General features: G+C 41.2%; 1 protein-coding gene across 3 annotated transcripts in view; it reads left to right on the forward strand.

Moving 5' to 3' along the window:
• HACD2 (3-hydroxyacyl-CoA dehydratase 2) overlaps positions 1-17663 on the forward strand; it is a 104336-nt gene that overhangs the window by 76994 nt on the left and 9679 nt on the right. The window contains exons 5-8 of one of the 3 annotated variants that reach the window (XR_002173851.2): positions 4709-4830; positions 6883-7061; positions 11933-12108; positions 14192-14950. Coding sequence is in view for 1 of the 3 variants with exons in the window: in XM_019922904.3 (XP_019778463.1) it covers positions 4709-4830; positions 6883-7061; positions 11933-12015 (384 nt within the window). In the remaining 2 variants the exon portion in view is untranslated. Of the gene's footprint in view, positions 1-4708; positions 4831-6882; positions 7062-11932; positions 14951-17663 lie in introns of those variants that run through there. The other 2 variants (XR_012331497.1, XM_019922904.3) reach the window with 2 other exon arrangements.

The raw sequence follows: 17663 nt of genomic DNA on the forward strand, positions 1-17663 counted from the left end.
AGGTTATTCCCCCCCAAATTAAAAATGGGCAAAAGACATTTCTCAAAAGAAGATACACATATGACCAACAAGCACATGAAAAAATGCTCAACATCTCTAGTCACTAGGGAAATGCATATCAAAACCACGACGAGATGCCACTTCATACTCATTAGGATGCTACTGTCAGGAAGAAAAAAGGAAAATAACAAGTGTTGGTGAAGATGTGAAGAAATTGGAATCTTTTTGCACAGTTGGTAGGAATGTAAAATGGTGCAGCCAATGTGGAAAACAGTTTGGTAGTTCCTCAAAAAGCTAAACATTGAATTACCATATGATCTAACAATTCCACTCCTAGGTATACCCAAAAGAATTGAAAACAGGTACTCAAATAGATATTTGTACACCCATGTTCACAGCAGCATTATTCCGATAGCCAGAAGGTGGAAGCAATGCAAATGTTCGTCAGTAGTTGAATCAGTAAACAAAATGTGGTATTTACATACAATATAATATTCAACCTTTAACAGGAGGGAAATTCTGATGCATGCTACAACATGGATAAACCTTGAAAACGTTATGCTAAATGAAAGAAGCCACACACAGAAGGACACATATTGCATGATTCCATTTAATTGAGGTACCTAGAATGAGCAAGTTCTTTTTTTTTTTTTTAATTGAAGTATAGTTGATTTACAGTGTTGTGAAATGAGTAAGTCCTTAAAGACTAAAAGTAGAGTGGTGGTTACCAAGGGCTGGAGGGAGGGAGACATGGAGAGAGATTATTTAATGGGTACAGAGTTTGTTTGGGATGATGAAAAAGTTTGGAAATGGATGGTGGTGATAGTTGCACAGCATGGTGAATGTACTTAATGCCACTGAAATATACACTTAAAAATGATTAAAATGGTAAATTTTAAGTTATATATATTTTATCACAAACATAAGGAGATTACTAAGATTTTAAGATGACGTAACATGAAAAACTTGCCTATATGTATTCTTTTAAGACTACATCCTTTTTCCATAGCGTCCATTGGTTATAGATATATTGCCTCCCCCACCCCCCAGCAAAACACAACACATACACACACACACACACACACACACACACACACACACGCAGAGTCTGCCAAAGGAAGGCTGAAGAATGATATTTGTAGAGGTTAACAGACAGGGAAAGTTGGGGGAGTCAAATGAATCTAAAACAGGGTTGACTTGTGGGCTACATGTAGCCTGCAATTTGTGATGGTTTTTACATTTTTAAAAGGGTGTAAAAAAACAACAAAAAAGAATACCTGACTAAGGCCGCATATGGCACAGAGCCTAAAATATTTGCTGTTTAGCCCTTTTCAGGAAAAGTTTGCCAACACCTGGTCTGAAACGACGCTTTGGACTGAATTGTGTCCCCCAAAATTCATACGTGGAAACCCTAAGTCCCCCAGTGTTATGGTATTTGGAGGGGGGGGGGCGTTTGGTAGGTGGTTAGGATTAGATGAGGTCGTGAGGGTGGGATCTTCACGATAAGATTCATGCCTCTAAGGCACTAATATCCTTGCACATGATACCTTTTACATATTTTTAGAGAGAACTTCCCTCTCTCTCTCACGTTCCTCACAAGGAAGCAAACATGCTGGCACCCTGAGCTCGGACTTCTAAAACTGCGAGAAAATACATTTCTGCTGTTTGAGCCACCTAGACTATGGTATTTTATTATGGCAACCAGAGGAGACTGAGATAAACATACTGTTCACAGTTCTACCATTAAGAGACTCTAGTTCTCACCTCCGAGATTTTACCAAAATCTGTTCTCTTCACAAATGAAAAAGGTATCAAGAAGAGGAAAGAACACCTACCAGAGAAAGCATGATCAGGGGATTTCTTTGAAATAACCAGAGTGGTAAGCAGTAGGTTCCAAAATGCTAAGAAGAATAGGGTTTCTACAATAGCGATTTTCTTATGTGGCACCAGCTGTTTTTCTTTGAATGTAATAAAAATGACAGCTTTTCATATACTGATGCTCCCTGAGCCTTTTCAAGCAAACAGGTGATGCTATTTGTTTGTAAAGGTTTTTCTCTTGCACCCATTTGTTTCTCCAGCTTGAATTTCTTTGTAAACTCCCTTGGCTAAATTACACAAGCCACCCACTCCCCACGCCTCCTCTCCCTTTGTAGAGCAGGGGGCTGAAACCTGCTGTCTACGGTGTGGAGGGTCCAACACGCAGCTCACCGCACCAGGCAAAGGAAGGTTTCCTGGCCAGCCAGGCTGCCCCCGGTCCATTCCCCCGTGTGTGCCATGATTGTGAACATGCAGCTTTGAAACATGGCTTCAAGACATTTTTGGTCAACCTAGCCCAAACCTGCTCATTGATCTTCCTGGTTTTAACTCATTCCATTCTACCCCTATTTTGTGTTATTGGATACTTATCTGCAAATTAGATAAGCTTGATCTCTGACTTTATGTGAGCCCCTCCCTAATAACATGTTGTACTTCCTATTGATCTGAAGATATCATTTGTACAGAATGATCATTTTCCCCATCCTTAGTCTTTTTAAAATTGTGACATGGTCTTCACAGCTGGATTCTGGGAACAGACTGTTTTCACATTCATCCTGAGTCTGAGTTTGTTACAGTTCTTTTGTTTACAGTCTAATGGGGCGGTGGGACAGTGAATCAAATAACCTGCAGGCTGGATCAGAGTGGGAGGCCGGGGGGGGGGGGGGGGGGCTTCTTTGTTTGCTTTTCCCTTATTTGAAGGCCTCTAAGACTCCGTAGAAACTAATATCAGGTATCAAAAAGCAGGCCACTGATTATGATTGAATTGTTTTGCTTTACCAATATCTGTTGAGCTCCTACTTGAGAAAATCACAAAGTGCTTTTGGGAATCAAAAATGAATAAAACAAGCTCCCTGCTTTCAAGACGATTACAATGCAAAATATTAGAAGAACTTCTTGTTTAACCCAAAGGTCTTTAAGGAAGGCTTCAGCCCATAGCTGTAAAAACATATCTCCTTAAGATGAGGAGGATTACAAAGTCTATCAAAAAGCAAAGTGTGCTCTGAAATTATATTTTAGTATAGATGGGTTTTAAGCAAGGATTTGGGGACAGACTGAAAAATGAAACATGAAAGCTTTAGAGGGGTTTAGCTTTTGCTTTACTTTGGCTAATATAAGAGTGCCAGGAAAACAAAAAGTACCCTTGCTCTTGACAGTATAAAATTCTTACTATTTTTAGAGGGTAGTAACTATGGATTTATGAAATTCTTTGTGAGAGCAATTTAGTTAATAGGTATGTAAATGACTACTTATTTCATTGTGTAGGTGGATCACTCCATGTACACTTTCTGAGGAAGAATGTAAGTGCTAAATTAACATTGCAAATGCAGAAAAGCAAAAGTTAAGGTTAGAATGCCATACCTTTGTTGTATTAGATGTTAGGAGTAAGACAGAGACGATCCATCTTGTAATTGAAATTTGTTTGATTTCCTCAGTGGAATTTCTTATTCACATTCAACTCTCTAACTGCTCTTTTCGGATGTAAGAAAATATAAGTGAATTGGTGTGCAAGGTTGTTTCTTATTATCGGTTTCCAAGTGCCAAGGATCATCATAACCTAGCTGAGGTGGGAAGAGGGGGTGCTGAAAGTTAATACCACGGTAATAAATTTTCATGCAAGATTTGCAGTCTAAGGCATCCCCTAAAAAACATACATAAGGAGCTCTGTTTAAAGTATATTGTTTTGGGGACTTCCCTGGTGGTCCAGTGGTTAAGACTCCACACTCCCAATGCAGGGGGCCCGGGCTCAATCCCTGATCGGGGAACTAAGATGCCACATGCCGCAACTACTGAGCCCATGCACTCTACAGCCCGTGCACCACAACTAGAGAAACCCACACACCACAGTGAAGACCCAGCGTGCCAAAATAAATTGATTAATTAATTAATTTTTTTAAAAGTTAAAAAAAAAAGTATATATTTTTTTCAGCATGAAAACAACTTCAGAGGAGGCTAAGTATTCCAAAGCTCTTCTGGCTTTAGCCACCTCCTGTGATCAGCATGGAAGCTTCTGTAATCCTTGAGTTAAACCAGGCCTCATCGGGGGGGGGGGCAGAAGTCACCAGTGGGGGAGAATAAATGGGCCCTGCCTCATAGCTGGTCTCCAGCCTCCCTCACGTGAATTCATCCTGCCCAGGGAATTAGCTTCAGTTGTGTTTTAATCATTATATTGCCCTTCTTTGAAACTTCCTTGGATTCCAAGTTGTCATGCAAATCAAATTAAAATTCTTGTTAATGGAACCCAAGGTTTCCACCAATTCACCCTTCTGCCATCTTACCTAACCATTCTTGGCTCCTACTAACGCCAGTTCACATTCTCCACATCAGGTCAGCAAACGAACATGCAGAAACTCACTCATCGTGTGTGTTTCTCCCTGTGGGCTACAGCTCATACAGTTTCCCCTCCCTGTCTGTCTTACTCATCAGTAAGCCGCATTCCTTCTCACTTGGCTCTACACAATTGTTGTCATAGGCATGCATGTGTTCCTTTATGTGGTAAGCTCTTTCTGTGCTGTGCTATGGCCATTGAGAATGAAGACCAGGGGCTGTGTCGACTTCTTCAACCCACCAGCTCTGTAAGGGGGGTGAGGGACTCGGCTCCCCACATGGTGAGTGCTTCTTTGTTAAGATGTTTTATGTGTTTGCTTTTGCTTTTGTCTTCCTTTTCCTACAGGTACAGAGTGAAGACAGTGTCCTCCTGTTTGTTATTGCCTGGACAATCACAGAAATTATCCGTTACTCCTTTTATACATTCAGTCTATTAAACCATCTGCCGTACCTCATCAAATGGGCCAGGTAAAGAAGTACAGGGAATGAAGACTAACTTTTGAAGTGATCTATCACTGTATTTTTCCTTTATTGCCTAGATACTATTTTTTATTTCTAAAAATAAAATTGTGAGAATTCCCTGGTGGTTCAGTGGTTAGGACTTGGTACTTTCACTGCTGTGGGCCTGGGTTTGATCGCTGATCGGGGAACTAGGATCCTGCAACCTGCGCGGCGTGGCCAATAAATAAATAAGTAAATAAATACGAAATTGTGTGAGACGGGTTAGGTAGAAATCTGGTCTGTAGATTTCATCAGAATACGTGACTGTACATAACTTTGATTAATAGAAACACTTTAAAATTTTTTATCTCTACTTATTTCCTTGGGATCAATTCTTTTCAGTTAAATTATTCAAAAGAGATTTGATATACCATCCATTTTTTGTCCATAGAAAATTTTACTGACGAGCTTCTGCCATTTTGATGGACCAAGTCCAATTCTTGTCTCAATTTTGCCAACAAGATAACTCTTAAATTACTTTTTAATTAATAACAAATGTTACATGGCAGTTTTAGCATATTATCAGTTTAGTTTGCTTTGATTATTTTCAGCAGTAATATTTGTTATGAATTGTGTAAAAGGCTGATAGTTCATCTAATTATCTGAACTAATGTGTGACACAGTTGTGAGCAGTTTTCTGAGTTAGAAATGACTACAGGAAGGAGTGACAAAGCCAAAGGATCAAAATTGTCCTTGGGGGGCTTCCCTGGTGGCGCAGTGGCTGAGAGTCCGCCTGCTGATGCAGGGGACACGGGTTCGTGCCCTGGTCCGGGAGGATCCCACATGCCGCGGAGTGGCTGCACCCGTGAGCCATGGCCGCTGAGCCTGCGCGTCCGGAGCCTGTGCTCCGCAACGATGGTTCCTAGACAATTTATGAGTCTAGTGATTAAACAGAGACATAAACCAAATGTCTCCAACATTTCAAGCATGTGAACTTCTCCTTTTTCTTTTCTTTTTTTTCAATAAACATTTGTATTAGGAAAATGGGAAAAATATAGCAGTTTCTAACCTAGCTGGGCAGACTTGTGAAAGCTGTCTATCCTGGTTATAGGGAAAGTTTATTGACCAAACCCTGATTTTACAATTAGAGAAAGATTCTTTTGTCCATTGTCTTCTGTGGCCCATGGAAGAGTCTTCCTTTTCCACCATCCTCCTCAGCGTGGCTGAAGGTAGCAATGGAGAACATGTCTTTCTTTTGTCACAGATTTCTCAGCACGATTCCTGTACCTGGACACTGAGAGCCCAGTATTTATTGTCAGCCACAAACAGCCAAAGGCTTTTTAGAATCTGAGCTGGTGATTTCTTTAGCAATACTTACACCTCAGAATGGCTTCCCGTTAGTTCCATAGGATGAACCTCTCTGAATTGTTTTTGAAACCTGAGGAACTCCTTTTTTTAAAGTGAAAAAAATTGTGTGGAGTCACCCATGTGATAGTAATTGTAGTTTTTTTGACTGGAAAATTATGTAATGACTAAAGGCTTATCATAAAAATTTTTAATGTCTTTTAAAATTAGGATATATTTTATTTTTCACAGTAGCACGTACAGACATTTGAAAAGTTGTAGCAGTATACACACGTTGTATGTGCTGTTTTTTTCAGTCCACAGACCAGATTTTGGTGTAGATTGTAGGGATTCCTAGACACCATGCTCCGACACCTTCCCCCCCAAACTCACCCCCACCCCACGAGGCAGGACCCTTCAGTATAAACCATGACTCAGTGCCCCTACTTCACCAATATTTGGCATCATCTCAATTATTTTAGGGAGTTGTTTTGAAGAGTTGTTTATTTAGGCCAAATTTTGAGGCTGACCAAACACATTTTTTTAGAACATTCAGAAGCATACTTGCTTTGGCCCTTTTCAAAAACTGGCTTGTAAAACCTGAATTTAAGCAGTGGGTAAACAGGGAAATGTATAAACGATAGCTTTCTACCAAGTAATCAGTGTTGGTGGGGGTGCATCTTTCTACTAAAGCTGGCTTCGAACCTCAGTAATGAATGTTTTGTTTTGTTTTAGGTACACGCTTTTCATTGTGCTGTACCCAATGGGAGTGTCAGGAGAATTGCTCACAATATATGCCGCTTTGCCCTTTGTCAGACAGTCTGGCCTATACTCCATCAGTTTACCTAACAAATACAATTTCTCTTTTGACTATTACGCGTTCCTAATTCTGATAATGATCTCCTACATTCCAAGTAAGTAGATGTTTATGCATATATTTATTTATGTTTCAGAAATTGGCTCAAGAATAACTAGAGTGAAATGCCTTTGGTTGTTTTTACACCGTAAATCTAATTTATTGGGAACGCTTTGGTTTTTGTTGAATGCCGACTGTCAGAGGGAATTTTCTCTGGTAGTAATTGAATAAAGATGAACCCTTCTCAATACAGCTGCCAAAATGCAGTCCTTCTCAGTGTGTGTTTTAAACAGTGAATTCCAGGATAGGTTAACTGTCTATTGGAGGAGAGTACTGAGTGGAAAACCATTAAAGACCTTACCTTGAGTTTTTCTGTCTCTTGAGAACTGCTTGTTGTGGTATTTGAAAAACACTGTAAAGAGATTTTTACATTTTTACTGTATCAAAATAGACAGTTACTTCACTTTTAAGGAATTGATAGTTAACTAGAAACAAATAAAATAAAAATAGATTAATTTATTTTTTCTATATTTCTTACTTTCTTGTTTGGAAATAAACAGAGTCATCTGAATAGGACATAGTGTTATCTTCAGGATGGTTTCCAATTATTTTAATAATTCTGAAGGTTTAAATATATGGATAATCAAACATGTCTATCAGCACATGAACAGAGAGAAAAAGCCATGTTTGAGGCTTCTCTGAAATGAGTCACGTTTGCTGAGGAAGAGTTGTTTACTCCTTTTCTCAAATTCTGATGTTCAGTTGCAATCCTATGATTGATTTCCACATATCCAAAAGGATCTTGTTTTACCCAAGGACACGTAAAGTTAATGTTTCTTCTCATTTAGCTACTTCCATAGGCATTGTGACTCTGAATCTTATTTTAGTCTGTGAGAGAGATGCTACGTTCTCCGCTAAACCTCAGGTTGAATTCAGACTGGAGGGTTGGATTTTTCTTCAGCCCACAGCATCAATTGAGTGAATCATCCTAACAGTCATAGGTGACATGTTTGTGTCCCCTGTGGAAAATTGCATTTCATGCGTTGTGAGGAAAAAAGCCCACCCCGATTTCATGTGAACGTTTATCTTGGGGAAGTTCTTGGATGCAGTTCTGCTACATGACTCATTTTCTACTCTTATTAATGATCAAGTCCTCCTCTCTGGTGCTAGAACCATGGTGGCTAAAGGCCATCTCTCTTCCAATGTAAAAGGTAGCTGATTTTCAAACAAAAGATAAATATGGAAGAGTGTAAAAATTTAAGTAATAAAAATTAACTTAGAGCTTTTCACCTTTCTAATTTTGTTCCCCTAGAGTTTCATTTCCAGTCTCTAGAGCAACAGTTCCTAATTGCAGCTTTGCCACACCCAGGCTAACACATATCCCAGCAAGCACCACAGGATTTATTTAAATTCAACATAGGTCTTTGAATGGCGATAGATGCTGTATTGGGTGACTGGGAGAGGGGCAAGGAGAATATCATGAAATCAACCCAATAACAAGGTGCTGCGTCATTGTCAGAAATCTGGGGCCCCTACCTCAGAGTTGCTGCAAGGTTTTCTGTCTGTGGAAGAGGAGGAGGGGCTCTGTTCCAGGAGCAGTTCTCCGGGGCAGCCCGTGTCTGTCTGCACCTCGGAGTCTTCTTTGTGCTCTGGTGGGCAAGCAGTGCTGCCCAGCCTTTTGCTTCTGCCTGCTGACCTCTCAGCGTAGCGAAGGGGCCTGGTCAAGCACAGGAGGATAGGATGGTAAGATTCCTGAAGGAAAACAAGCCCAGTTCTCTGGGATTGTCCTTCTTGGCCTGAAAAGAGAAAACACAGACCTTAGAGCCAGCTGTCTTACAGGGAGTAGGGCAGCGCTCTCCTCTCAACAGACGTCTGCTTTTACCTCAGTCCTTCCCCCTTCTTCCATTCTCAGCCTCTTTTTGATAAGGGAACTTGGCTTGGTTAAAAGATGTATTCTTTCATTTCTAAGGCAGTTTAACTCTTGTAGAACAAGGACAGGGATTAAAAGGTTCCCTCCAAATCCCTAACTCCCCACCCCGGTCAGGATGGTCATGCAGACCATATTTGTGTCTGCTGGCACTCACTATGCTTCTGGCCTGAGCCAATGGCCCTGAATGTTTTCAGTTGTTTAGGTTGTTAATACTGAGACCAGTTTGTACAGTTCATTCCAGCCAGCTGCACATTTCCAACTTTCCAAAACTTGGTATTTATGAGAAGAAAATGCAGAGTTAGGAGAGGTTGCTGTTGATAATGCAGCTTTCTTTACCAAATTTGGTTTCCTTTCTACAACTTACATTTCTTTTAACCCTCTTTAATGGGGAGTTAATGATATACATATCTTACATAAAGCAGCACCTCTTCATTATGGTCCTGACCTGCTGTTGCGTTGGTGCACACATAGCCCATATTGTGTGTGGCCCATGAGCCGCAGCCATGGGAGTTTTCTCATATCGAGGTGCTTTGGAGTCCCTTGCAAGATGCTCTTTTCCTCCTCTGCTGCAGATGCAGTATGAGTATGTACAGTATCCACAGGACTCAGTAGACATCTAAGTCCTGTTTACATCACCTCCCCCCATCCTTGTGCAAATTGGTGAAAGTTAGCTATAGGGGTGTTAGCTATAGCCTTAAAAAGGCCGTAGAAAGTTAGCTATAGCCTTAAAAAACAGGCTGAGAGAAATGAGAAACAATGAGTAGGGTGAGGGCGCCAAGAAGCAGGGCACTCTCCACGTTGTCAGTAACCATAACCGCACCTCTGATTTTTAGAGGAGCAGAAGAAACTTGCCCCAAGCAGAGCATTTCCAGTTGCTCTCAGCCTTCAAGTCTTAAGAGAGCCCATTTCCTTACAGGAAGGTGGGTCCAGTGACACGCACAGCTCCCTACCCCGACTCCGACACACCAAGCCAGACACACATAACGTGCACAGCCGCCATCTCCACCCTCCATGTCCTGAGCTGTAAGAGCAGAGGGTAGACTTCTAAATGGCCCGTTGGCAGGTGGAGATTTTCAGTGTAGTTAAAAGCAGTAGCCATGCATCTGGAATTGTTTCAGCCACTGTAGTTGGATTCAGTGTGAACTTGTGGGTAATTGAGATGGAGACAGTGTCACCCAAGTTCTGGTCACCAGGGAGTCACTCTCAGAGCAGTAGAGAATTTCCAACCCAAGTACCCCCATTCTCCTGGCCTCCCCCACACATTCCTTTCTCTTGGGCACTGAGAAACCTCTGGAAGATGTAAAAAAATGAAAGGGCCATATCGGCTCTCCAGTTCCGACCCCTGACACTCTGTAGCCAGGAGGCCCTTGCCTGGGGGATGAAGAAGGTGTACTTGGCCGTCTTGCTGCCACTAAGGGCCTAATGAATGGCTTCTGGATCGTCGTCCTCCCTCAGAGCCTGTGGGGCTACAGCCACCTTATGAGTGGCGTAATAACAAATGCAGCCAGTGGAAAAGTCCTTGGTGTACTTTGCCTCAAAGTTTCCCTTTACTAAAGTAGGTCTGTAGAAATGTGACTGGCCACACATTTTCAAATGATTACAATTAGCATTCCTTATGGTTTAATTATATCTTTACTTCCAGTTTTTAGATTATAGAGCTTGTCAAATTTTCTGGCTTTCATACCAAAATAGTTCTCTCACTGTTGAATTTTATGCACAAGCTGGGTCTTTTCTGTGAATAACTTCCTGCCTGCAAATAGTGAGTGGAGTGGATGGCAGCCCAGTTCGGCACTGGGGCCTCCTCTGCAGTTTGTCAGATCTGTGTGCACACACCCACTGATGTCTTGGAGTACTTTGGGAGGATCATTTGACATTTGGCCAACTTGGAATCCATTTAAAAAGGAAGAAACTGTGAGAGGAGAGTTGGCAGTAGTAGAAATTACCTCCCCCAAAACACAGGTTACTGTCTAAAAAATAGAGATTGGAGCGGTTGGGAAGGGAAGGAGGGATAGTGTACATCCAAGACCATCTCACTGGAGTTTTTCACATGGTTTTTGAACCCCCAGTTTACAGTAACCTTGTGAAGGTCAGGTAGTTTAAACTGGCATTTCCCAGCAGGGACACTATAAGCATTTGGGATGGCACAGTTCTTAGTCACGGGGGACTGTCATACTTTGTGGATTTTGGCATTCCTGGCCCCTTGTGCTGAATGCCAGTAATCTGCCCCCTTCAATACTCGCCCCCCACCCGCATTTCTAAAGACTCCCTAGGGAGGCAGGACCACCCTATTCATTTGAGAACCAGTCCTTTTTAAAGTAATCTATTAAATGACTGAGAACAGAACCTCCGGTGCCTGAGGGCTTGCTTTTCATGTGGACTTTTTCCTCATCCAGACCTCGCTCAGTGGTGTTCAGATCAATGTCACAGCGTTCCTCCCCCTCTTCAGTCTTCCCACTCAAAGAACAGCCTTTCTCTGGAAGTACTTTCAGGAGATCCTCCCTGATGACAGTGCAGTAACAGGGAGGCCGAGACTAAGAGTCAGGAGCCCCGAGCCTGGTCCTGACTCTGTCAGTGATTTGCTGTGAGACCCCAGGCACGCGCCCACCCTCTCTGGGGCTTGAGTTCCTCCTCTGTGAACAGGAATAATAACTCCATCACTAGAATTCTTCCCCTAGTTGTTGGGGAATCAGAGAATAAATGTGAAGATAATATGAGAGAGTGTAAAGAGTATTATTTGGCGGCTCTGTGGCATCTTGATTGGTAATGGTAATGTCAGTAGTGTCTGTCATTCCAGTCCACACTACCCTTCCCCCTCGGCTAAAGCGGGAAAGTCAGTCCCTCTGTGTTTTTCCTCTCTCTCCAAGCCCACTTTGTTACCTTCCTTAGTTGCTGAAAGAGAAAGTGGTCAGAGAGTCAGAGAGGACCTCAAGTCCGTGTGCTTTACATAGAACATGTGATTTTAAATCGTCTCCTTAATGAATTCTTTCTTTTCTTTCCAGTTTTTCCCCAGTTATACTTCCACATGATACACCAGAGAAGAAAGGTCCTTTCTCATACTGAAGAACACAAGAAATTTGAATAATTCCTGCTTCCTGCACACCCCCAGAAACAAACTTTCCAATGACAAAAGATGCTGCAGACTTTTTCTGTTCCCAGTACGTTTCATAGAAAATAAGTAAGAACTTTTTTTAAAATACTAAAAAAAACCAAAACAAAACAAAAACCAAAATCCAGTGTCACGTGGGCCTGGGATTTTATAAAAAACAAAACAAAAGCTGTTACATAAAACATCCTTGCTGGTCCATCTCAGCATGTTCTTTCCACCAGAAGTTCCCAGTACTTATGATGGCGCTGGAAAGGGGCTTGGCGTTTTTTATCCTCCTGTTTCCTTCATGTGTCTGATAAATAAAGATCTGTAATACTAAATACTTGAGCGTTACAGTCTGAGTAATGAAGTTGTGCCCGCTCAGTGCCCAGCTTGCAGCAGCTATGTTTCAGTCTGCAGTGTGTTTAGCATTCCCTCTCAAAGTGCTTGACTGCATGCTGGAAGCCATTTGTCCTCTGGAATGCTCTGAAGTTATGGCTGGGACCTTCCCCCCTATCTAGTGAATGACTTATACAATGTATATATGTCTGTGAAACTTTGGAGTAGTGCCTATAATCAGAAAACAGCTAGAACCCTTTTGTTTGTTTTCAGTCTTGTCATTACTGCCTGCCACTACGAAGTGTGCCTGAATTTAATAAGTATGTGTATATTGTAGAGAAGCTACTTTATCTGGGGCTCAGCCTCAATCATATTTTAACAGAATGACAGTTCTCAGAAAGGGAAAGCTCAGTCACTAGTCAGCGACAAGTACCTTTCACAGTACCATTCTCAGAACACCCTTGAGCAAGGTGTTTGCCAAGAGCAATTCTTACTTAGGGACCTGACGCCAGTCTAGTCGCACAGGAGTAAAGAATCCATTAACGAAAGCACACGGAAGGCGTTACTCTAAAAATGGAGTCTGGAAGAACAGTCAGGAATGGGTTCATATGCCCTTATTATTTTACCTTCACATTTTCATTCATCTCTTCTGTTTGGATACTCTTCCTAATTATGGTCCTGTGTAATTCCCACCAAGTTGTAAGTCCAGAGGCAGTGAAATGTTCCAGTTGGGCAGTCATGAGCTAAAAGTAGTATTGTCCCCACATTTTGGATCAGCCAAGAAATACTTTGGACATATGGACATTGTCTAATTAACATGATGTCGCCATACTTTCATTGCTAAACTGTGCATTTAAGGCTCTTCAGGAAAGGGTTGGATAAAAATGTAAAGCCCAAGTTTAGATGTGCATTAGATTTTAAACACAGAGTGTTCTTTGTGCAAACTTCACCCCCGTTTTTTTTAATTGGTTGATCTGTAAAAGTCTAGCTTACTGACTGATTATCAATTAAAATATAATTGCTAATATTAGAAGTGTCGTAATGGAAAACTAATTTTTAAATGCTTATTTTCATAGAAGCTTGAAAATTAAGATGAAAATGAGAAGAAAATATGCAGCCTATAATTTAATGCAGGTAGATGTGTAATAAATTATTTTTGAATTAAACATTAAAATTCTGCTTCTTAAAGTTAGCACTCTTAACTTGGGCGTGTTGAGATTAGAATCTATTCTTGTATTTGATAAACAAAATATGTGGGAAAGATTATTTTTCGTGCTTTTTCTTTTTATTTTTCCAAAAATGTATTTCTACTATAAAATAGAATCAATTTGGGTTATATTAGCCTTATTATTAATTTGAGTAAGATTTTTTTCATTTGTTTTTGGAATAGTTGTAGAAGATGGGATGAGAAATGTAGGTTTTCCAGGATTGCTGGCTTGGGGGTTTTATTCGGGCCTCTCTATTATAATCTGTCACTATGAAAAACAGCCTGTCACAAATAGTGGTTATGCATCAAATTGAACTTTGGCAAAAAGAACGCAGCGAACAACTCCCTTCTCAAAAAGGGTCTCAACCCCAGTGTGCATTTTTGTCCATCAACATTTGAAATGCTCGTTGAAGATAAGTAAGCCATGCCACCGTGTCCTTCAGTCACCTCTCTCAGTAACTGGTTTCTTTATCTCTAACATGAATTCATTTCTCTTTGGAAGTGGTGGTGTTCTCTTATGAATTGAGAACATCTAACCCCACCAGATGTCACATCTTCTTATAAAGTGTGAATGAGGAAGGTGGTGTTTTGGTGGGTATTTTGTCAGACTTACCGTTTTCATTTCAGGGCACAGTCAAAGGCATCAACTGCCCAGCCCCCCACCTGATTGGGTGTTTCAGATCCCCCACTTCGGGTACCACCTTCTGGCAGAAAATTCTTTGAGGTACGCAGTAGTGCTTTGTAGACACGAGCTGCTAATCCGCATCTTGCTGTGTTCTATTTGCTAAGGTTGGGTTCATTCATTTAACACGTACTGACTATCATCAAAGGCACCGTGGAGAGTTAGTCATGGAATAAAGCACATCCTTCCTGATGAAAACGTTCCTCTGGAGCAAACTTCTGACAGGAAGGGTTTAGACAATGTAGCGTTAAGGCATGTGAAGAGATTGTGCCCTCACTTCACTCATGTTTCTGGTTATTCATTTATAATAAAAGGTTGGCATTGATGTGGTACAACCTGCAAATTATTTTCAATTCTGAGTTTCAGATAAAACGTTATAAGACAATATCCGTACATAATGCTCCTTTGAAATTTGGGTAAAAAATTATACAACCGTATATATAGTCATTTTTATATTTTTTCTATGTTGGGAAAACCAAAACTGTAATTTTATAAGTCTTTGATTCACTAAAATTATATAATTTAAATGTATTTTTTGTATATTTAGAAATAAGGAGTTCAAAGACTATGCTTAACTTTCTATGCATGCATTTGGAAGCTGTTTTTACCTGATAATGTAGTAATAAGTTGTATTCATAAAATACTGATCTGTGTTGCATTTCAAAATAAACTGGTGTGTGCTCTGCCTGGATTTGAAATACTGACCAGTGAGTCTAGTGATTTTTCACACTGAATTGGCCTGAGAATGGTGTTGTAGGATTACGGAAGAGTTACAGTTCTGTTAACGGATTCCAGCTCTTTCTTTACAGTTTTAAAATCTATTTCTGCTATTCACTAATGGTTCTACACTTACAGGAAAAATAAACAGATTATATTAAGAGGTTTCCAAAAAGTCATTCTTCCTACCAGTCAGTCTTTAGCTTACCAAGCCAGTCTCCAACCTGGCTGCAGAAGGACAAGACAGATTCCTCATATAGGGGACCAAGAAAAATAAAAAATTAACCAGTAAAAGATTGAGGGCCCTTTTCTTACAATGTGTGTGTGTGTGTGTTTTAATCTAACTTTTCTAATGTAAGTGGAGAGGGGAAATACTGTTGCCCAGCAATGTTCATCTTATAATAAAACCAGTACTTGGTCAAGTGGTTGAGTACCTCCTCCTGAAAACAACTCCAAATACAGAGCAATCCTGGGCACTACTTTACACACTGACGTCCACAGTAACAAGTGGGCAGAAAGACACTGAGAAGGGTACTCGGCTCAGCCACTTCTGACCTGCTAGTACTAGACCCTAGATTTCCTCACCTCATAATGAAAGTGCTGATGCGTCCCTGTGCCGGTCGCTTTCTAGTTATTTCTCTGGGTGATCTCAGGGTGCCTCCAGCAGGGACATGCCCCCTCCTGAGTCTGCCAAGTTTTTCTCAGAGTTGTCACCGTTGTCCAGGACCGTGGTCTTTGTTCCAAAGAGGAACATTTTCTTTCTGAACGCTGTCTGGTCACAGGCATTACCAGTACAGTGGTTAGGACCACCTCTCTCCTCACATAGAGTTTAATCTGCTTCGGAGACAGGCTTTCATTTATGAAAAGAAAGAAAATTATTTCAACTGAAATTGAAGAGCGGAGGTAAAGTTAATAGTAGAGGCTACACAGAAAACACAACCTTTCAGTCTTAGGGTGGTGATGGGAAACCAGCCAGGGCTTTGTAATTTGTCATTGTCATATTTTATGGCAACTATGTGTACTGTGTTAGCATAAGCCCCAGCCTGAGGAATTACCATTGGTATAATTAAGAGACCTACTGTTACACACAGCGTTCCGAAAATACTGCTGTGTTGTTCTGTTCCCTTTAACAAGAATGAAGACTAGCTTTGCAATTCCTCATTTTTTTTTTTTAATCCCAGCACTACAAATAGACTGGTTCGTTGTTATACAGTTTAGTGGTGAAGAAACTGTTCTAAACAACTATTAGCAAAAATAGCCACACCTATTAAACATTCCCCTGCCGGCAACTGGGAACCAGAGTTAGAAGAGAGAGCTGTCTGGGGTTATTTTTGACCAACACTTTTACTTTAAACATGTGAGAAACTAATCTTTTTTTTCTTTTTCAAATTTAGAGAGATACCCCGATACCCCTTATTGTTACAGGGGTAGGTCTCATTACCAAAAATAATCTTTTTTTCCCATAAAAAGGCAATTCACCTTAAAAGTCACTTGATGAGCAAAAATAAAATGTGAGAGGCGGTGTACTTAAGCACCTAGTACCCATTTCATAAATCTGCTTATGTTTGGAAATTGTGTTTTCTGTTCACTAATTCCAGAACATGGACTTATTACAACGGCAGTGCTTCCACATCTATCTTTGACTTTCGTGGATGCAATCCAGATGCATTTCCAGATGCTGGACTTGGTTAAAACCCAAAGGCGATTTCCGCCTCCGTGTTGTCGTAGCTGGGCTGTCCCGCTGGAGGGCAGCACCTCACAAGCGATCCGGGGCCTTGGGAGTCAAAGGCGTTTGGAACACAGCTTCGGTCCAAGGGCGCGGAAGGGGCAGAAAGGCGCACTATAGCAAATTAGTCACAGATTTCTCTTGTCCATATAAATTAAAGGCAGCCCGATCTTAAAGCATATTCTGGAGGGGTACAGGAAATAACACTTTTTAGAGCAAAAAAACCCAGCTCGGATGCGTGCTTTGAGGCTCCAGCTATTGTCTTCCGCCTTGGGAGACCTCCCCGGCTGGGACCCTGCAGGCTGCCTGGCTTTGAAATGAGAGATTTTGGAGCTGGTCGTAAAGCAGGTGTTAGTGCTCCTGTTTAATGGAGAGCCTGCTTGTTAATCTTTGAAACGTTCAGGAAGGTCAGTTCCCACTCTTCTGTCTCTGGATATTTTTGGAGGGTGGCCGGGGCCATGAAAAAATGTCAGGCCACCTTATAAGGCCGTGTCTGGCCCCGAGAATGCTTGTCTGCAGCATGTCCAGTACACTCTGTGGGTGTGAGTTAACTTGACTCTTGGACTGTGAGTTTTCTCATAGATTTAAAATACTTCTATTCATGCCATGGATTATTGTCTCTTTAACAGCCTTAAAGTCTTCCTCAAGAGCTGTTTAAATGACACCGATTTGGGACATACCAAATAGATAACCAAGGGCACACGTAATGCCTCTACAACCACACTAGTTGACTGTGCCAGGGCAGACAGGGATAGTCTTACAGCAGGTGGTTTATTTAGCCAATGTATGTCAAAGTGAAAGCCACAGAATATTAGTTATGAGGGCATGGGAGTATGGATATGCTGGGGGGAGCGGTTCTGTAGTTTCAGTTGAAACAAAGTTTTCTCTCCTGCTGTGCTTTTCAGATCTTTTTGCACCTGAATGCAGTTTGTGACTCTCCAAGAGATGGGGTGCTACTGCAGGCTTTTCGAAAG

This window comes from Tursiops truncatus, chromosome 4 (assembly GCF_011762595.2).
Source record: "Tursiops truncatus isolate mTurTru1 chromosome 4, mTurTru1.mat.Y, whole genome shotgun sequence".
NCBI lineage: Eukaryota > Metazoa > Chordata > Mammalia > Artiodactyla > Delphinidae > Tursiops > Tursiops truncatus.